Below are 19,991 nucleotides of genomic sequence, written 5' to 3'. Positions count from 1 at the left end.
ACCGTCCTGCGCCCCTGGACAGTCACCTCACAGGACCCGCTAGCGAGCCTCTGAGTAGCGATGTCCACCTTCTCTGGGCTGCAGCCGCCCCCGCTCTAGGATTATAGGCACACCTCGGGATATTGGGGAATTAATTCCAGACCACCAATAAGGGAATATGGCAATAAAGCAAATGGAATGAATTTTTTGGTTTTCTAGTGGGTATAAAAATCCTGTTTATACTATACTGTGGTCTATTACGTGGGCAATAGCATTATGTCTTTAAAAAAAAAAAAAAAAGTACATACCTTAATTTTAAAATACTGGGGCTCCTGGGTGGCTGAGGTCGATTGAGCATGCCACTCTTTCTGGGTCAGGTCCTGATCCCAGGATTGAGCCCCGCGTCAGACTCGCGCTGAGCACAGAGTCAGCCTCTGTCTCCTTCTCCTTCTCCCTTGCGCGCGCTCTCTTTCTAAAAATAAAGTCTTAACGCAGGGTTGCCCAAACTTTCAGTGTGTAAAAACGCGCCATGAAGCGACATGTCATAAGATGAATCGTGCCTCTATCGCATGTAATTCAAACCTCTCCCAATTCTTTGGGACTCTGGGAATTAACCTAACACCTTAACTTATCCATATTTCTTTATTTTATTTTAAAATTTTATCTAAATCCAAGTTAGTTAACATATAGTGTAATAACAGTTTCAGGAGTAGAATTTAGTGATTCATCACTTGCATAGAACACCCAGTGCTCGTCATTTATCTGCATTTCTTACAATCTTAGTAGAGGAACATCACTGTATGATGCATCCAGTAAACATCCCCATGCAGATGGTGGTCATCTGCTTTCGCTGCCTCAGAGTTTGAAATAATGTGCCTGCGGCCAGCGCTCTGAAAGGAGAGGACCCCGCAGTTTGACCCTCTGCCTTTGTACTTGGTGCCCCTAACCTGCTCTCCCCATTCTCTGGGCCCCCAAAGTGGACGTCTGAAATGCAATTTATTTTTATTTTTATTTTTATTTTTAAAAGGTTATTTATTTAGTGAGAGAGCAAGCATGAGTGGGGGAAAGGGCAGAGAGAGAGAGAGAGAGAGATAATCCCAAGCAGGCCCTGCACTCTGATGTGGAGTTTGAACCCGCGAACCGTGAGATCATGACCTGAGCCGAAACTAGAGTCGGATGTTTAATCAACTGAGCCCCCCCAGGGGCCCCCCAGAAATGCAGTTGATTTTTGGACATTGATGATGTGTCCAGTGACATTGCATAAATCCTTTTCAAATTAGAATCATGGATCTTTATATAATTTTGAATAGTCCATGCACACAATTTTGTGATCCATTAATAATACAGCATTATTCTATCCATTTAGTGTTTACCACTTTTTTTTTTTTTTTTTTGCTTTATTTAATTGGCTGGTTACTTCTTGAATACAAGTGGCAGCACCGAACATGGTTGTCTGAGTCTCCTTCACAGCACAAAGGTTTCAAGCTTTTGCCTGTAAAAATTATCCCTTTTATAAATTGGTGATCTGTTTTATCAAAAGCTTTGCATCTGTTGCTATTGTCCTGCTTTACTATTTCTTATTTTAATGTTTGAAGTGTATTGATTTTGGATATGAAACTCACCAGGCATTCCTGAAAAAAAAAGATACCTGCATTGTCATGACATGTTAACCTATTTTATAGATCGCTGAACCTTGTCTCTGGATATTTTGTTTAGGGACCTATACCTGAGTCCATGCGACGGAGCTCACCGTGATTTTCCCAGTTTGTAGTTTTCTTGCCAGGTTTTCGTGTTAATTTTTGTTTTTCTGGCCTGATAAAATGTGTCAGGGGAGCATTCCTTCCTTCTCTGTTCTCTGGGGAAGCCTGTGTAAGTTTGGTATGCGTATGTGTGCATGTGTGTTCACATGTGCTCACGTGTTTGTGGATGTAGGTGTGTCCATATGCCCATGTGTGCATACGTGTGTTCACAGGTTCTTGTGTGTGTATGTGTGTGTTCATGTGTGTAGGTGTTTCTGTGTCTGTGTGTGCTTCAGTGTGTGTTCACATGTTCGCATGTATGTAGGTCTGTCCATGTGTCTCTGTGTGCGTGTGTGTTCCTGTGTTTGTGGGCGTATATGTGTCCACGTGTTCACATGTGCGTTCACATGTTTGGGTGTGTTCACGTGCATGTAGGTGTGTCCATGTGTCTGTGCATGCATGTGTGTTCACGTGTTTGTGTTTATATGTGTGTATTTGTGCCTGTGTGTCCACATGTGTGTTTGCATGTTCACATGTATGTAGGTGTGTCCATGCACGTGTGTGTGTATTTTTATGAGTACATCAGTGTTTGGAGGCATTCATCAGTGAAACTTTCCAGACTCGGTTCACTTTGTGGAAAAAACTTTAATTGTGTATTCAACATATTTTATACATACGGCATTTAGAGTTTCTATTTATCCCTATTCCATCATTTTGCATTTTTGAGAATTGTCCATTTCCTCTACATTTTCTAATGTATTAGCACAAAATTGTTAATAATATAATAATAAGTAATAAAAATAAACATAATAATTCTGTTATGTATTTAAAGTCTATAGGATGTGATGCTGTGCTCATAATGTCCTCTTTCTCTGTCTCTGTCTGTCTCTCTCTCTCTGTCTTTCTTGGCATCGTGGCTAGGATTTATGAATATGTTTCATGTTTTCACGAATAAACGTTTTGGGCTTTATTGATTATGCTCTATTTTTTGTTTGTCTTCATTAGTAGCTACTCTTATCGCTATAATTTCCTTCCTTCTACCTTCATTTGGAATAATTTGCTATTTTTTCTAAATTCTTGGTACAATAGTTTATGCCATTGACTTTTTAGGCTTTTTTTTTGAAATACGTTCGTTCCCGGTTGCTAATTTTCCTGCGCCATAGGTCTGATGTGTAACATTTACATTATTCAGCGTAAGCATTCTCCCATTTCCATTTTGGGTTTCTCATTTCGCTCACGGATTATCGAGAAGTCTGTTGCTTTATTTCCAAAATGTAGGGGCTCTAGCTATCTTTGATGGCAGAATCCGGTCACTCCCAGAGGGTCCCAGGAGTTCTTACTGGTCTATGTTAGGAGTCCAGGCTGGCCGGGGCCATTAGGCGGCCTCTGTGGGCAGCTCCCGCACCTCCTGGGGTCCCCGCGGTCCCCTCCCTGGAGTGTGGGGTGTGGGTCCTTCCTGGGCTAGCGGATGGCCAGAGCAGCATACACGCTGGGCTCTGCTGGAGGCTTCCCGGCTTGGGAGGAATGGGGTGCACTCGTCTCCTGTCTGAGCGTCAAGCGGTTCAGCTGGGCGTAGGTCACATCTGGGGGGGCGTCAGATGCGGCAGCCTGCAGTGGGCGGAGGGAGAGGGGAGGTGTGTGGTTAGCGTGGGGGGAGCCTGGGAGCCTGGAGAAGAGAGGACCCACCTGACTGTCCATCTGCCTGTCTTCCTCTGCTTGTTTGTCTTCTGTGTCCGGCAATCCCCCCCACAGGGGGGAAGGAGAAGTGGCCGGTCCCCGACTGAGTCTTGATTCAAGATCACTCAAGGTGGCTCACCTGGGCATACGTCGTTCCTTGGGGGTCTCCATCCTCCGCGTCCTGCTGGAGACAGACAGTGAGGGGGAGATTCGTCTCCTTGATTCCACTCGACAGCCTCGGTGAGTTTTCCACACTATTGCCAGAGTGATGCTTTCGAACTTTTAGGCAGCTTAGGTCAATCTCCTGGTGGACTCCTCAGGGACTTCCTGAGCCTTGGGGCATCTGGGTGCTTCCTACGGCTCTGAATCTGTTCCTGACACTGTTTCTTGCTCATTTGGCTCCAACCACATGGCCGTCACCCCCACCTTCCTGAAAACGCACGTTGCTGCCTAAGGACCTTTGCGCCTGCTACCCCCACCTCCTGCCTTATTTTCCCCAGCCACGCTTTGCACTCCAGGACACTGCCCACTTCCTCGCATATGGTCTGTCGCCCACAAGGTGAGCTCGCCGAGCGTGGGTCAGGTTTGCTCACTGTCGTGCCTGCAGCACTAGGTGGGGCCTGGTAAACGGTGGGCTCTCCGTGCACATTTGCCGGGCAAATGAACGAACGGGGCCTAGAGACCTGCGGGTGCTCACGCACCCTCTTGAGACCTGAGCGAGCACCCCAACAACCGGAAGTCCGACGGCGGGTGAGGACCAGTCACGGGGGGCATGTGGGAGGTCCCGCGAGGTCACGGCAAGAGGCCCCGGGGTGCCCAAGGAGGGAGAGGGCACCCGTGGGACACCGCCACGACCGGGTGGTGTGAGGACACAGGAGTGTCCGTTGGTTTACGTTTGGCACCAGGAGGGCCCTCGGGGTCTGCACGGGAGCAGGGGTCTCACCCGCTGGTCCAGCTCCACCCCCTCCTCGGGCTGTGCGTCTTGCACGGCGGCATCTGCTGGGGCAGAAAGGGGGGCGTGTCTCTTGGCAAGGTCCCCTGGGCTCACACCCCACCCCGCGGTCCAGGGGCCCCAGTGGCGGGTGAGGGGCCGAGGCCACACGTGCAGGAACGCGGTCCTCACTCCCAGCCACCAGCCCCTCCCAGCCCCCACCCCCCGGGGCGCCCCCACTCCTCTCACAGAGGGTCTCCTCCTGGGTGGCGGCAGCTGGCCCGGAGCTGGGGAGGAGATGGGGTGTTAGGGGGCATAGACGGGCAGGCGGGTGGGGGCCCGGGGGTCTGCGGGCACGAGTTACCTGTCCTGCAGGCCTCTGTCCTGGGGCTCTGGGTCTGCGGCCCCTGCAGGAAGTTGGGAATCAGCCTCCCCCTGGGCTGGGAGGTTACGACCCCCGCCACATAATCCCAGAGGAAAGGAACCCTTCACACATATTGCCCGTGTTTCAACATCTCCCGAGACGGAAAAGAGGAAAACACCTTCAACTGGCACATGGGTGCCGACCTTACGTGTTTTCTTTCTAGCCTCTCCGACGTGAGACTCTGCAGAAGTGTCTTTCTACGCTGGCCTTTCCGACATCTGGTTTCCCTCTGGCTGGTGCCCTGAGCCACTCTCCATCCACCCACGGGAGAGCCACCACCCCCTGGGGCTGGTCACCCCCGTCCCTTCTCACCCGGCTTCCTGCCTTTGCCCTGACGCCGGCGACGGACGAGGAGGACGACGAGGAGGCAGAGCAGCAGGACGAAGGCCCCCGCGGCCCCGATGAGGACGTACAGGTACCGGTTGGGACCTTGGACAGAGCCACACCGTGAAGGAGCCAGTGATGCCATTTAACTGGGCGCGCCTGCTGTGTGCCAGGCACGTGCTGGGCTCTGGGCATTCACCTCTGACCCTGTCAAGGGTCACGCAGCAGGGGACTGCCGCCCCGCCCCCGCCCCCCCCACTCCACAGACAGGAAAGTGAGGCACAGGGAGGCTGACCACGTGTCCCAGGTGGCCCAGCGTGGAGGTGGCAGGGGTGGGACTGGAACCCGGGCTGTGGGTTCCCTGCGCTCTCCTCATGCTGCCCCCCCCCCCAGGCCGACACCAGCTTGGGGCTCTGGGCTCCTTATCTGCAGGCGGGTCTGTCCCAGCATCTTCGTCTGGGGCCGAGGGTCCTTCCAGATTCCCCTCACTACCTGAAGGCCCCCAGCCATTGTCCTCCCGTCCCTCCCCCTCCAGGGTCATCCCACCGCTGCAGAGGGCCAGGTCCCCATAGAATCCCGACCCGGAGGGGCTTCCCCGTGAGCCCTCCTCTCCCCCCGGAGGGGGCCAGAGCCACGGCCAGAACTGAGGGGAAATCTAATCTGGGCCACGACTCTCTCCTTTACACCTGGGGAAACTGAGGCCCAGGCAGGGGAGGGGCGTGTCCAAGCCAGCGTCTCCAGAGGTGCCTGAACTGACGGTGTAACCAATCCCTGCTCCCATGGACCCACCCGCCTCCTCCTGACAGAGACCTTCACTTGCCCGCAGAGGCTCCTGGGGTCGGGGGCGGGGGGGCAGAGGGGGCTGCCTCTTCCCCAGCTGGGCCCCCACCCTCTCCCTCTGCCATGACCACCCCAGCCCTCCTCCCCCTGGCCTCAGAGCCCCTGGAGCCTGGTGGCCGCCCTGGCATCTCTGAAACACAGGAAGGAAAGCCCTGGACAGAAGTCACCGTGACTCACCAGCTGTTGAGCTGGGATCTGTGGCTGGGGGGCCGGGCTCTCCAGAGGATCCTGGGGGAAAGGCAGTAGTACAGGAGGGGGCTGGAGTTTCCCTTCAAGACCCTGTCTCTGCTTACAGTCTTCTCCCTCATGTGCCCTGCGGCCCCCAGGGCCCTCCTCCTCCACCTGGAGAATTGTGGTGACGGGGACAAGGGAAGGGGCAGGGAGGGAGGGGCGTGTTTCCCTCCTGTGCTCTGAGGGGCGGACCCCTCGGGTGACACTTCCCCTGAGCCCCTTCCATTATGTCTCAGCCCAGGGCTCTCTTGGGCACAGGGCCCTGAAGACAACATTGGGACACAGAGGGGACAGGGCTGGGGCCCCTCACCTGAGACCTGGAGCTCCAGGGGGTCACTGGGGTGTGACAACAGGTAGGGGAAGTTGCTGTATGAGCCATAGCACCTGTAGGTCCCCCCCTGGGCTGAGGTCACAGGACTCATGGAGAATTTGGCCTGGTAATGTCCAGCTTGGTACTTTGATCTAAGACGCAGGGGAGGGTCGGCTGCCCTCTCCTTGGACAGAAGGAAAGTGTCCACAAAGCTCCAGGACTGACACAGCAGGGTCACATTCTCTCCTGAGGCCACCATGGGTCCCGGCTGCACCGAGAGGGAGGGTGTGGAGAGGAGCTGTCCTGGAGAGAGGAAGGCGGGTGAAGGGCTGTCCATCCTTGCTCTGAACTGAGTCTGTCTGTCCTCTGAGTCTCTCCCCTTCCCCATCCCCTGTCTCTCTGTCTCTCTCCCTCCCTGGGGACCCCACACCCCCGATCCCAGCCACCACCACCTGGGACGCCCCCAGCAGGGCCTGTGCAGAGTCTGGGGCCCTGACTGAACCCGTGTCCCCTCACCTGTGACCAGGATGTCCAGGGGGTCACTGGGGGCCGACCACTCGGAGGAGAGGTTGTGTCCACCATAGCATGTGTACCGGCCCCCGTGGGAGCTGCTCACTGGGCCCAGGGGGAAGTCGGCCCCCGAGAGCCCAGCCTGGGGCTGTAGGCTAAGGTGCTGGGGAAGGTCATGTGCCGCCTCCTTGTATAGAGCGAATCTGTCATAGTCGACGTCAGAGCGACACTGGAGGGTCAGCCTCTGTCCAGGGGTCAAGAAAGGGCTCTGCTGGGTCAGGAGGGAGGGCTTCCTGGACACACCTGGGAGACAACCAGTCGTGGATTGAGGAGCAGATTCTCCCCAAACCTCTCTTCTCCTGTCCTGACCCCTAGGTCTCAGTGTCTCTCACATTCTGTCTCTCTGACCTGTGAGATCCCCATGTCTCCTCCCCCCACCCTCTGATCTGGGGCTCCCCTGGAAGCAGAGCCTCCATAACCTGTCTGGTGGTCAAAACATGGATGGACCAAAAATCAGCTTCCCTCACCTGAGACCAGGAGCTCCAGGGGGTCACTGGAGAGTGACCACATGTGGGGGGTGTTGCTGAAATAGCCATAGCATCTGAAGGTCCACCTGAGCCTGGGGGTCACAGGGCCCACAGGAAACAGGGCCTGGAACTGTCCACTGGTGTGTCGCTGGGAGTCGAGGGTCCAGGCGGGTCTGGGCTCTCCTTCCCTCATCAGGATGAACCTATGGAATCCTACCCATGAGGTGCACTGGAGGGTCACCTTCCCTCCTGAGGTCACGACGGGGCTGGGCAGGGCTGAGAGACGGGGTTTGCCATGGAATCCTAGGAGAGGAGGAGGGGGCGTGTTAAATGGGGCTCAGATTCCACCCCCCACAATACCCCCAGGGCTGGACTGTGAGAGGGAGACACTCTGGGAGCAGACCCCCTCCCTGAGGGCAAAGCCTGGGGCGGGGACCCTGAGGGGGCTCGTACCTGTCACCACCAGCTCCAGGGGGTCACTGCGCTCTGACAAGCCAGCGGGGCTTTGATAGGAACAGTGATACCGTCCTGCATGTCTATCTGTCATGTGTGTGATGGAGAACTTGGCCTTGTTCCCAGGCTCTAGTGTGGGCTGTCTGTCCAGGTACACTGAGCCTTCTTCTTTATACACATGGAGCTTCTGGGCCTCCAGGGTCCCCTGACACCAGATGTTCACAGCGCTACCCCAGGGGACCACAGAGCCTGGCTCAGCCCAGATGGAGGGTGTGGGGAGGGTCCCTGGAAGGACACAGAGGCTGAGTCACAAGACCTTTCCCACCTCCAATTCCCAGCTCAGCCCCAAGCCCCCAGACGTCCCCTCTCCATCCACCCAGAACTATTGTCCTCCATTCCCAGCTGCCTGGTGGGTGACCCCCGGCCCCAGTGAGGAGGTGGGATGGAACACCTGGGGACACACTCACCTGCCTGCGTTCGGGTCCTGGGTTCCACACTCAGACCTGGAAGAGAGTCTCTGTGAGAGGATGGCCCCGAATCCTGAGCAGAACCCCTCCTCCCGATGACCATCCTGTGCCTGAGGTCTTTGACTGCCCAGGGCCTGGTTGTGGGGTGGGTCCCTCCCAGACTAGGGCATCCCCTCCCCTCCTGAGATCTCACCGAGGAGGAGCAGGGCCGTGAGGGTGGGGGTCATGGCGTCTCTGCCTCTGGCCCCAGCTGTGCAGGCGGAGGGACCTCAGTGCCCACAGGACAGACAGAAGCACAGGGTGTGGCCACTTGGGGGCTGGTCCTCCTGGTCATGCGGTTGTCACGTCAGCAGCCCCACAGGAAGGGGAACAGCCTGTCTCCAGGGGCCCAACTCTGGTGTCCATGATGCTGCAGCAAGTGGACCCAAGGCTTCCTGAGATGTCCCATCCAGGTGAGGAGATCAGGGCACGTCCTTCCCTCCCAGATCCTCCCCTATGGGTTTTCCTTCATTCTCAGCACATCCCCGGGGGTTCTCACCTCCCACAGGGTCCCCAGGCCCCGGAGATGCTGCAGGGGGTGTGGGTTCTGGCTCCTCTGCAGCCTCATGTCAGTGCAGACACAGCTGTGACATTTCTGCATGGCTCAGGTCAAGGTCACCAGGGTCATGCACACAGAGGAGAAATACAGGGAAACAGGGAAGGAAACGTAAACCCTCTCTTCACCTGGGCCCGGGGGCTTTCTTTCTGTCTCAGCCTTCAGCGTCTTCTCTATCTTCCTGTGTCATCGTCCACTCCCCATCCTGGGAACACAGCTGTGAGTCCCTCCTGCCTTCTCAGTGCCCCTCATTCCTGGGGCAAAGCTGTCTTAGCCATTCTGGGGTCCTGCCTGTAAACTTTAGGGGACATTTATTTGGGGTAGAGGTTACATTTTGAAGGAAAACATCTTCAGCAAAATATTCCCGGAGCATTCACTGTCAACATGGCCTTGGGTGGTAATGTTCTCTCTCTGAGCCTCAGTTTCCTCATCTGATGCATTTTGTCCTGAACTGCAAACCCCGGGGTAGTTGTGGGGATTTGGTGCCAGGTGCACAGGAGTGAAGAGTCACTGTGAGTTTCCAGACCAGGCAAGATGAGCCTGGGTTGGGTCCTGATGACGTGATGGGATCCGGGGGTCCGACGCTGCAGTCAGCTGTTTGGTTGATGCACCCACTGGAGACCTGGTCTGTTCTGAAAGCCAAGGTTGCCACTCACAGTAATTCTGAAATATGCAGCCATGGACAAATGCAGAGAAACGGGAAATGAAATTTCCAAAAATGGAGTTGGAACCACAGCAGGGAAGAGAGAACAAAGTTGAGTTCCCACTGGTGCCTGGGACCATGGAGGGGTCATAGAGAGGGATTTTCCATCCTTGTGGACCCTAGAGGGACCCCAGTGTCTTTTCACAGGGGAAGTATCCGGGCTCCAGGCAAAGGTTGGAAGCTGAGGCTCCCTTCCCCCATGTTTTTGGATGGAAATCTGGAATACGTGCCCCTGGTCCAGATTGAGTAACCCCGCCCTGTGTGGGCTCAAACAGACGAAATCTCGTGCTGTTAGCTATGGGCATCTCTCCCATGTGCGTCTGCATGTGTGTGAAACTGACTCTCATGTTTGGATCAGACAGTCTCAAGGTACTCTCAAGTTGGGAGAAGTGTGAAGGTTAATACTGAGAAACCCCACAAAAAAAGGATCGTGAAGCCAGAAGGGGGAGCTTGCTCGCTACACCTCTCGGTCAAGAATCACCAATCGCTCACCCCACAGAGGAATCATCAACAGTACAGGATCCTCAAATACAGGCCCCAACAGAGAATGCTGGGAGGAGGCAAGAGCAGGTGGAAGAAGCCTTCGCTCACACTGGAGAATTCCTTTCAACATTCCCGTCCTGAAATGAGTCTGCTTTTTGGAGTCCTGTGTAAACAGTGGTGGCATCATCCTACTTCCCTCATTCACAATGAGGTAAATACAAATATTGATTTGTCAAAACATATTTCAGGAAAGGAGTGTGGGATGGAAGTTGTGCAGACTGTGCCTCAGCTGGCTCCCCCCACCAACAGGAAATCCCAAGCCGCATGCGAAGCCTGTGACTTCACTTGCTCCCCCCACCAGCAGGAAATCCCAGAGACGCATGCGCAGCCTGTGACTTCGCTTGCTCCCCCCACCAGCAGGAAATCACAAAGACCCATGTGCAGTGTGTTGCATCCTGGCCAGCCAGCTTTGCAGGCCTCACGGCAGTGCATGCATTGAACAGCTAACTGTGCTGGCCGAGTTCAGCTTCACTGTGACGATGAGTTCAAGGAGGAAAACGGGGGAATATGGTGAGAAAACATGACTCTTCTCCTGGTCCCTGATTGTGGGTTTTCTCCTGCCAAGAGCCCTCATCATGGATTTCCCTTTTCTTGCAACAGCGCCCACACATCTTGTTAGAAACGTAGCCCCCGGTGCCCCTTGTTTCTGTTCGCAGGTGTCCCCGCATTGCTCTGGTCCTGCCTTCAGCTTCGGGCTCAGTCGGTTGGGTTTGTGCTCTGGATATGAACGGAAAACTGACCTTTGTGTAAAGATTCAACTATCAAAAAAAAAAAAAAGATTCAACTATCATCTAGTGACTGTGTGACTTTGAGAAATATCATCCAGTCTCTGAGCCTGAGTTTCCTCCTTGGGAGAGGTTTGTCATGAACCCTAGTGCTCAGAGCAGGTGTGGGGCCCATGCTGTCATGTTCATGGGGTGGCTCAGTCATCACTAATTTCAGGCCAGATGAAGAGTTTGGAAGAGGTGCATGAGAGGATGCGTTGTCTCACTCTACTGTCTAGGTAGACAATGGATGGGCTCACTCAAGAGCCCTGGTTCGTTCCTAACACCGAGAGATGCTATTTATCATATTTCTGAAAAATGTAGTCACAGCCAAGTGCAGAAGAGGAGAAAAGAAAGTTCCCAAATTGAGGAACCTCAACAGATACAAGAGGTCAAAGCTGAGTGGCCACTGGTGTCTGGGACCAACAAGGGGTCATCAGTGTGGATGTTTCCCCTCTGTGTGGACATGAGAGGAATCCCAGGTCTTCACAGGCAAGGATGGGATCAGATCTCTGGTGAGTTTGGAGGCTGTGTTGCTCCCTTCTCCATTTTTATGGTTGGGCACTGGGATATTTTTGCCAACGGAACCAGCCGTGGTCAGCACTGAGCCATGGCCCCATGTATGCAGAAGAGAATTCACTGTAGTGCAGGAAGACGTGGACCTCTGTGAGTGTGAGCCCTACATTGGACCCATTCCTGCAAGACACACCTATGTGTGGACACTAAGTTTGTGGGAGTGGATGTCACAGGGCAAAACAACTGCAGGCATGGCTGCCTAATCGTGAATGACTCCCAGTGCAGCTGTAGGAGGAAACCTTTGTGGAAAGTAAGGTGTGTGGAAATTCAGCCCTCCCAACAGGAGTATACTGCAAAGAGGAGTCTTGATAAGAAGAAACAGTGCTACAAAGTCAATCTTAATGCTCATTGAGAATTCTGCTAATATATCCATGGACATACAGTGCCAGGAATATGTAGACTTATCTTAAATTAGGTATGTGTTTCATATCAGAAAGATGATGGAGGAACTTGAATTTTAAAGCAAAATCTTTATTTTTGAGAGAGAGAACAGGAAAGAGTGGGGGATGGGCAGAGAGAGGGGGACAGAGGATCGGAAGTGGACTGTGGGCTGACAGCAGTGAACCAAGTGCAGGGCTCAGATTCACAAAGCACGAGCTCATGACCAGAGCCAAAGTGGAACGCTCAACCTATTGTTCCACCCAGGTGCCCCTGGAACTTGCATTTTTGAGAAAAGAATATGATTGATACTTGAAGAGGCAATGATAGAAATGAGTCAGAAATTTTAATGGTGAAGAATCCGGTTGAATGAATACGTTCTAAGCTTTCATTCTGTCAAGGGGAAGACCTGCCTGGAGAGTTTGTCAGGAAGCTGGAACACAATATTGAGGAAACTTTCCAGACTGCGGAATAGGCCAGAAATGGAGACTTCAGGTACTTGGGAGTAGAATGAGGAGGGCCAAGGTCACATCTACTGTGTCAGGAAGAAAGGACGGAGAATGCTGTCTCCCAACTGCCCAAGAGGCAAGTAATTTGAGTATTTTCCAAAGATGAGGAAAGACGATTTAAATGGTAGTGGATGCACATTTAAAAATAAAACCCGTATGTTGACACTTCATAGTAAAATGAAGAAATCCAGGGTAAATTAGATTTTAAAAATCGTACATTGAATTGTACCTGTAAAAATGGTTAATGTTATTCTTTGTGAATTTCACCTCAATTGAAAAATATGCAACAGAGGCTTGTTGGGTCTGCAGAAACGTCCTAAAATTACTTCCTGGGGAAAGTGCAAAGGCCACCTCCAGGCCACATTTCCCAAAGGTAAAAATGGGTGCCAGAAGCTACTGACAAATATCCCCAAGGAATGAAGTGTTGGTAGGGAATTGTATACTGAGCCAAATTACTACTGAGGCCAATAGTGAAAGCATCTGCAGAGACAAATTCGTAAATTCTGTGGAATCAGGTCACCCCATCTGCCCTGTTAGGACTCATGTCCCACATGTTAAAGTCACCAGGTCAGGGTGTGCCTTCAAGAGAGATGAGGAGGGGTTGTGGGTTCTTTCCTCAACCACCAGATTGATTTCCCCTCCAAGCATGTGCATTTTGTCCTCTCCTTGAAAACAAAAAAAATTATGAAGTATCTGGATAAAGAGAGAGAACACTATCTGCCAAAGGAAATCTTTGTGGTGGCTTCCAAAGTCTCCCATACTATCCAATCTTTCCCCAACCTCATATAATTAAAAAGTTTATAAGTGTAATGCCTATTTTGAAAGCTTGTTTGTACTAATAGTCATTTCTTTAAAATCTTGTTGGCCATTTTGTTCTGGTGTTTAGATAGAATTTAAGGTACTACTGAAATATGGTTATAAAAAAATAAAATAAGGCATTTCAGAGCTGCAAAGTCTCATCTGTTTTACTGATTTCACACTCAGTGAAAGCAACACTACATGGTGTAATTCAGTTAGAAGAACAAAAAATCTGAAATGAAGGAAATAATATGAGATAGTGAGGGAAAATGGCAAAGATATAAACATTGGAAAATTACATGTATATATCCTTACACATATACATTTGTACTTAAGGAAGCTGAATCAAAATATTAGCTGAATCCAAATAGCGAAATGTGTAGGTGAGAGAGAGACAGACAGAATGACAGAGCTTTTGAGAAATGTAAGTACTAAGAGTTGAGCCAAAGTTTGGGTCCTTTTACTAAAAGAGAGGAGGAATTAAAAAAATTGTTCAAAATTATAAATGAGAATTCCTATAATAACATGTAACTACCTAAAATTAGAAGTGCAATGTATATGGCACAAAAACAGACACATAGACCAATGGAATAGAATAGAAACCCCAGAACTAGACCCACAAACGTATGGCCAACTAATCTCTGACAAAGCAGGAAAGAACATCCAATGGAAAAAAGACAGTCTCTTTAACAAATGGTGCTGGGAGAACTGGACAGCAACATGTAGAAGGTTGAAACTAGACCACTTTCTCACACCATTCACAAAAATAAACTCAAAATGGATAAAGGACCTGAATGTGAGACAGGAAACCATCAAAACCCTAGAGGAGAAAGCAGGAAAAGACCTCTCTGACCTCAGCCATAGCAATCTCTTACTCGACACATCCCCAAAGGCAAGGGAATTAAAAGCAAAAATGAATTACTGGGACCTTATGAAGATAAAAAGCTTCTGCACAGCAAAGGAAACAACCAACAAAACTAAAAGGCAACCAACGGAATGGGAAAAGATATTTGCAAATGACATATCGGACAAAGGGCTAGTATCCAAAATCTATAAAGAGCTCACCAAACTCCACACCCGAAAAACAAAGAACCCAGTGAAGAAATGGGCAGAAAACATGAATAGACACTTCTCTAAAGAAGACATCCGGATGGCCAACAGGCACATGAAAAGATGCTTAACGTCGCTCCTTATCAGGGAAATACAAATCAAAACCACACTCAGATATCACCTCACGCCAGTCAGAGTGGCCAAAATGAACAAATCAGGAGACTATAGATGCTGGAGAGGATGTGGAGAAACAGGAACCCTCTTGCACTGTTGGTGGGAATGCAAATTGGTGCAGCCACTCTGGAAAACAGTGTGGAGGTTCCTCAGAAAATTAAAAAGCACTGCTAGGAATTTACCCAAGGGATACAGGAGTACTGATGCATAGGGGCACTTGTACCCCAATGTTTATAGCAGCACTCTCAACAATAGCCAAGTTATGGAAAGAGCCTAAATGTCCATCAACTGACGAATGGATAAAGAAATTGTGGTTTATATACACAGTGGAGTACTACATGGCAATGAGAAAGAACGAAATATGGCCCTTTGTAGCAACGTGGATGGAACTGGAGAGTGTGATGCTAAGTGAAATAAGCCATACAGAGAAAGACAGATTCCATATGGTTTCACTCTTATGTGGATCCTGAGAAACTTAACAGAAACCCATGGGGGAGGGGAAGGAAAAAAAAAAAAAGAGGTTAGAGTGGGAGAGAGCCAAAGCATAAGAGACTCTTAAAAACTGAGAACAAACTGAGGGTTGATGGGGGTTGGGAGGGAGGGGAGGGTGGGTGATGGGTATTGAGGAGGGCACGTTTTGGGATGAGCACTGGGTGTTGTATGGAAACCATTTTGACAATAAATTTCATATATTGAAAAAAAAAGTACAATGTATAGCTTTCAAACTGGTTCATGTAATTGTAGAAAACAAAACAAAACAAAATCTTCTTTTCAGCTAATTGTTTATTTTTTTATTTAAATTTGTATTTTTAAATTCAGGTAGAATTAACATACGGAGTTACTTTAGTGTCAGGTGTCCAGTATAATGATTTAACAATTCTGTCCATTACTCAGTGTTCATCAGGGTGTGTTCTTAATCCCTTCACCACCTCCCTTTCAGCAACCACCAGTTTGTCTCTGTATTTAGGAGTCTGGGGTTTTCTTGTTTCTCTCTTTTTTATCTTTGCTTGTTTGGAAAACATGTAAATCTTCATCTAACAAAAAGAAGGCTGGACAGTCAAAAGTAAGCTATGAGAGGCAGGGTATCTTAATACATAATAAACCAGTCCTTCAGTAAAGTGGCAGTGATAATTCAAAAGTGTTAACATATTACCACACATCCACAGATTAACTCATCTCCTCAAGGATTAGATCAAATCACCATCTCCATAAGAAGACTCAAATGTACTCACAATAAATCTCATCTAAAACAAAAGCATTAAACATGTTCTAAATCAATAAAGTGTCGGTCTGTGGTGTTATTATTATTATTGAGTGAAATTAGCTGCTAGCTATAACCAAAATTGAATATAAAACAAAAATGCTTTTATAAAGAAGTTATTTTTTTCTATTTAAATAATTCATTCACATATAAGATGCAGCACTTATGAACTACAATTGATCTAATCACATCTCCTTGAACTATGTAAGGCATAAATCAATACATAATTGGAAACTTAATGCAACATTTGTCAGATAGAATCTGTGGATGAAAAGGAAATTTATTTATGAATAGACAATACATGGGTGCCTGGGTGGCTCAGTGGTTTAAGCATCTAACTGTTGATTTTGGTTCAGGTCATGATCTCATGTGTTTGAGGCCCACATGGGGCTCTGTGCTGACCGTGTGGGGTCTCCTTGGGATTCTCTCTCTCCTCTCTCTCTCTGCTCCTTCCATGTTCAGGCTTTCTGTCTCTCTCAAAGTAAATAAATAAACATTCTTTTGACGTTTATTTATTTTTGAGAGAGAGAGAAAGAGCATGAGCAGGGGAGGGGCAGAGAGGGAGACACAGAATCTGAAGCAGGTTCCAGGCTCTGAGTTGTCAGCACAGCTCAAACCTGTCAGCTCAAACCCAAGAACTGTGAGATCATGACCCGAGCTGAAGTTGAAGGCTTAACTGACTGAGCCACCCAGGCTCCCCAATAAACAAACATTTTTTAAAAAAAGGAGAAATGGTACATGCTCAGAGTGATGTCACAGAAATGGTGACGTGGAGACCACAGACTCTGTCCCCCTGCAAATTTCAACAACTGGACAGCTACCCATGAACATAAACAGCGCTGGGAGAGTTCTGGAGTCTACTTGAGAAACGTCAGTCAGTAACACATTGGATGTTGCTAATCACCAAAGAAATGCAAATCAAACCCACCATGAGATATCACCTCACACCAGTATGGCCATTATCAAAGAGAGAAGAGACAACAATGCTGGTGAAGATGTAGAGAAAAGAAGATCCCGTACACTGTTGGTGAGGATATACCTTGGTGGAGCCAAGTATGGAAAGCAATAGGGAGTTTTCCAAAAAAAATTAAAAATGGAACTTCTAGATGTTCTGTTAATCTCACTTTTGGGTATGTATCCAAAGGAAATGAAAACAGGATCTTGAAGAGGTGTCTACACTCCCATGAACATATAGCCGAGACCTGGAAACAACCATATCAATTAATGCCCATCAACGGATGAATGGATAAAAATATGTGGTACATTATCTATCTATCTATCTATCTATCTATCTATCTACCTACCTACCTACCTACCTACCTATCTATCTATCTACCTATCTTATTCAGTCATGAGAAAGAAAGAATTCCTGCCATGTGCAGGAACAAGGGTGGACCTTGAGGGCATTATACTAAGTGAAACAGATCAGACAGAGAAAAATAAATAATGTATGATTTCACTTATGTGTGGAATTTTAAAAAGTTAAGCTCCTAGAAGCAGAAACAAAGAAGAGTAAAGCGGTGTTTAGCAGGGGCAGTGTGGCTGGGGGAAATGGGGAGATGATGGTCAAAGGGTACAAGGTTCCGGTTATAAGATGAATGAATTCTGGAGATGTAATGCAGAGCATAGTGATTATAGGGAATAATACTGTATTAAATCCTTGTAAGCTGCTTAGAGAATAGATCTTCAATATTCTCACCACAAATAAAGAGATGGTAATTATGTGATGTGAGGGAGGAGTTTGCTAAAGCCATGGTGGCAATCACCTTGCAGATTATAAGTGAGTCGATCAACACTTGTACACCTTACATTTTCACAACGTTTATTATCTGTGCTTTCACTCCACTGCACCTCCTTTCCCTTTCAGTCATCCTGTGACTTGAAGCTGAAGTGAGTCTTCCGTAGGCAGCCTATAGTTGGATGTTATTTCTTTCTATCCCTCAGTCATGCTGTCTTTTGATAATCCATTTACGTTGGAAGTGGTTGCTGGTATGTGAAGACTTACTACTGCCATTTAATTAGTTGTTCTGGTTGTTTTGTAGCTTCTTTCATCCTTTCTTACTCACATGAGGGGATAACAGGATCAGAAAGAACAGATTCACAGAATGTCATATATGAGGAATTTTGATGTAGAAATTCCACAGGAAAGGGGAGCTACTTTTTCATCATGAACTTTCTCAAAATCCCCTCACTGGGGGCCAAGAGGAGGCCAGGCATGCTAGTTACAGTTCAATCTTGGACCTATAGGGGGGGACAAGAGACCTATAGGATGCCCACACTACCGTCGAATGGGTAGTGGTTGGATCCTATCTCTGAAGTAACCCTCATGTCCGTATTGATGACCTCCATCTCAGTTAAAAATTGTAGGGCAGAGGCCCTGTGACCTTTCAGACCAGATGTGAGTCTCACAAGACCCCAATTCTGCCTGCTCCCCACCAAGCCCAAGTCCAGAGAGTGAATCTGGCCCTGGAGCACGACGTGGGGGAGGGAGAACCGGGCCTGGGAGTTGGTCCAATTTCAGTTCTAGTTCTGCCTGTACCTCTTGTAGAGGCTGTGTGATCTGGGTGAGACCCTTCCCTTTCCTGAGTTCTGTAAATGGAAAGTTTCTTCCTTCTTTCCACCACCCTGGGAAACAACCAACGTTTAGTGAGTAGTTACCACATCTGGTCATGTCACCAAGCACTGGAGATTCATGTTCTGTAGAAGGATGGTGTTGATAGCCAGCAGTGTTAACCCTCTGATCTTAATCTAACCACTGCGTGATGAGCTGATCTGCATTCCACGTGGTGTTGTGGGTTCTTGGGATCCACTCACACACTCCCTGTAACAAATACATTCATAGCTGAGTGGGAAGAGGCAGCGAGAGTTCTTTGTTGTTTTCAGGGCCTCAGAGGTTTGGGAAGTAGTCTGCTGTGTTCAGATGGGCTCAGTGAGTACATCCCAGGAGGACACATGTGTAATTATAACCTAGTGTGTGTGGTGTCTGGGGAGGGAGGGGGTGAACTGGGGTGAGTTTGCCTGTGGGGAGAAGCAGACCCTGCCTGGTCATCAGCACGTGGAGTATCAGGTATAGACACGTGGGTCTCATGGGAGGAAGGTGGAGACAAGTGGGTGGGTTTTGTGCAGAGGAGGGTCGAGACAGGTATGTTTGGGATCATGAGAATAAAACAGTGCATCAAGGGGTGAGGTCTGGAGTGGGGACCAGAAGGAAGCTGATATGGTAACTCCAACATGATGTCTTGAGTCTTTGTGCTTTACTGTGGTGCTGGACAGGGTCATGGAAAGAGGGTTCCAGGGCAGAGCTGTCTGGACTGTCATCATGTGAGATGTGGGAGTGAGGAATTGAGAGGTGTCCCACACCTGCCTCGGTTGACAGGAGGACCCAATGGGGCTGTCACAGGCTGGGTGACCCCAAGAGAAGAAGGATGAGGAACACTTTTATAATACTGTTCACTGACTTGCAGAGGGAACCACCCCTGGATCTGGGCTTGGGTTTGTAGGTTTGTTTCTCTTTCACACTTTCTCTCTCTGACCTTCTCTTCCTGTAACAGCAGCACCTTCTCTCCATCAAAACCTGAGTCATTCCTGCCTCATCACTGCCTCTTGTCCCCCAGATTAGCTCTTTGTCCACACTGTGAATCCTGTCTTTCACTTGGTGCAAAGCACAAATTGGAGGCAATTAATGCATATTTTCGTTTTGTTTGTTTGTTCATCCATATATCTGTTGGTGGACATTTGGATTATTGCCACTTTTTGTCTCTTGTGAGTCGTTTGTGAGCATACATGCGTAACTGTGTGCTTGATTACTTGTATGCAATTCTTTTTTATTTCTGTTTTTCATTGTGGTAAGAGCACTTATCATGAGATCTACTCTCTTTGCAGGTTTCTGTTCCACTAACATATTCTTTGCTACCGGCATGTGGTTGCACAGGGATTTCTAGAATTATCTATGTTGCAGAACTAAAACTTATGCCTAGAAGTGAAATTTCCTGGTTATATGGTAATTCTGGGTTTAACTTTTTAATGATCTGCCAAAGGGTTTTCCACAGTGGCTGATCCATTTCACATTTCCAAAAGCAAAATGTGAGGGTTCAGATTCCTCCACATCCTCAATGACACTTGTATTTTTTTTTCCAAATTACAGCCAATATAGTGGGAGCGAAGTCGTATCTCATTGTGCTTTTATTTGAATTTCCTAATGATGAATCAGCTGAGACTCTTTTCATAT

General features: G+C 48.9%; 1 protein-coding gene across 1 annotated transcript in view; it reads right to left on the bottom strand.

Annotated features, from left to right (window-relative positions):
* Positions 1-2,385: 2,385 nt before the first annotated feature.
* LOC102959310 (leukocyte immunoglobulin-like receptor subfamily B member 3) overlaps positions 2,386-19,991 on the bottom strand; it is a 31,047-nt gene continuing 13,441 nt past the window's right edge. The window contains 14 exon segments of the mRNA XM_042969996.1: positions 2,386-3,326; positions 3,535-3,579; positions 3,965-4,078; positions 4,339-4,394; positions 4,576-4,613; positions 4,691-4,733; positions 5,063-5,179; positions 6,092-6,142; positions 6,456-6,758; positions 6,972-7,268; positions 7,493-7,795; positions 7,946-8,230; positions 8,413-8,448; positions 8,606-8,662. Coding sequence (XP_042825930.1) covers positions 3,180-3,326; positions 3,535-3,579; positions 3,965-4,078; positions 4,339-4,394; positions 4,576-4,613; positions 4,691-4,733; positions 5,063-5,179; positions 6,092-6,142; positions 6,456-6,758; positions 6,972-7,268; positions 7,493-7,795; positions 7,946-8,230; positions 8,413-8,448; positions 8,606-8,662 — 1,892 coding nt within the window. The 3' untranslated portion in view covers positions 2,386-3,179.

This window comes from Panthera tigris, chromosome E2, assembly GCF_018350195.1.
Source record: "Panthera tigris isolate Pti1 chromosome E2, P.tigris_Pti1_mat1.1, whole genome shotgun sequence".
Taxonomy (NCBI): domain Eukaryota; kingdom Metazoa; phylum Chordata; class Mammalia; order Carnivora; family Felidae; genus Panthera; species Panthera tigris.
Note: the sequence above shows the minus strand (reverse complement) of the source record. Positions and strands in the feature narration are given on the sequence as shown.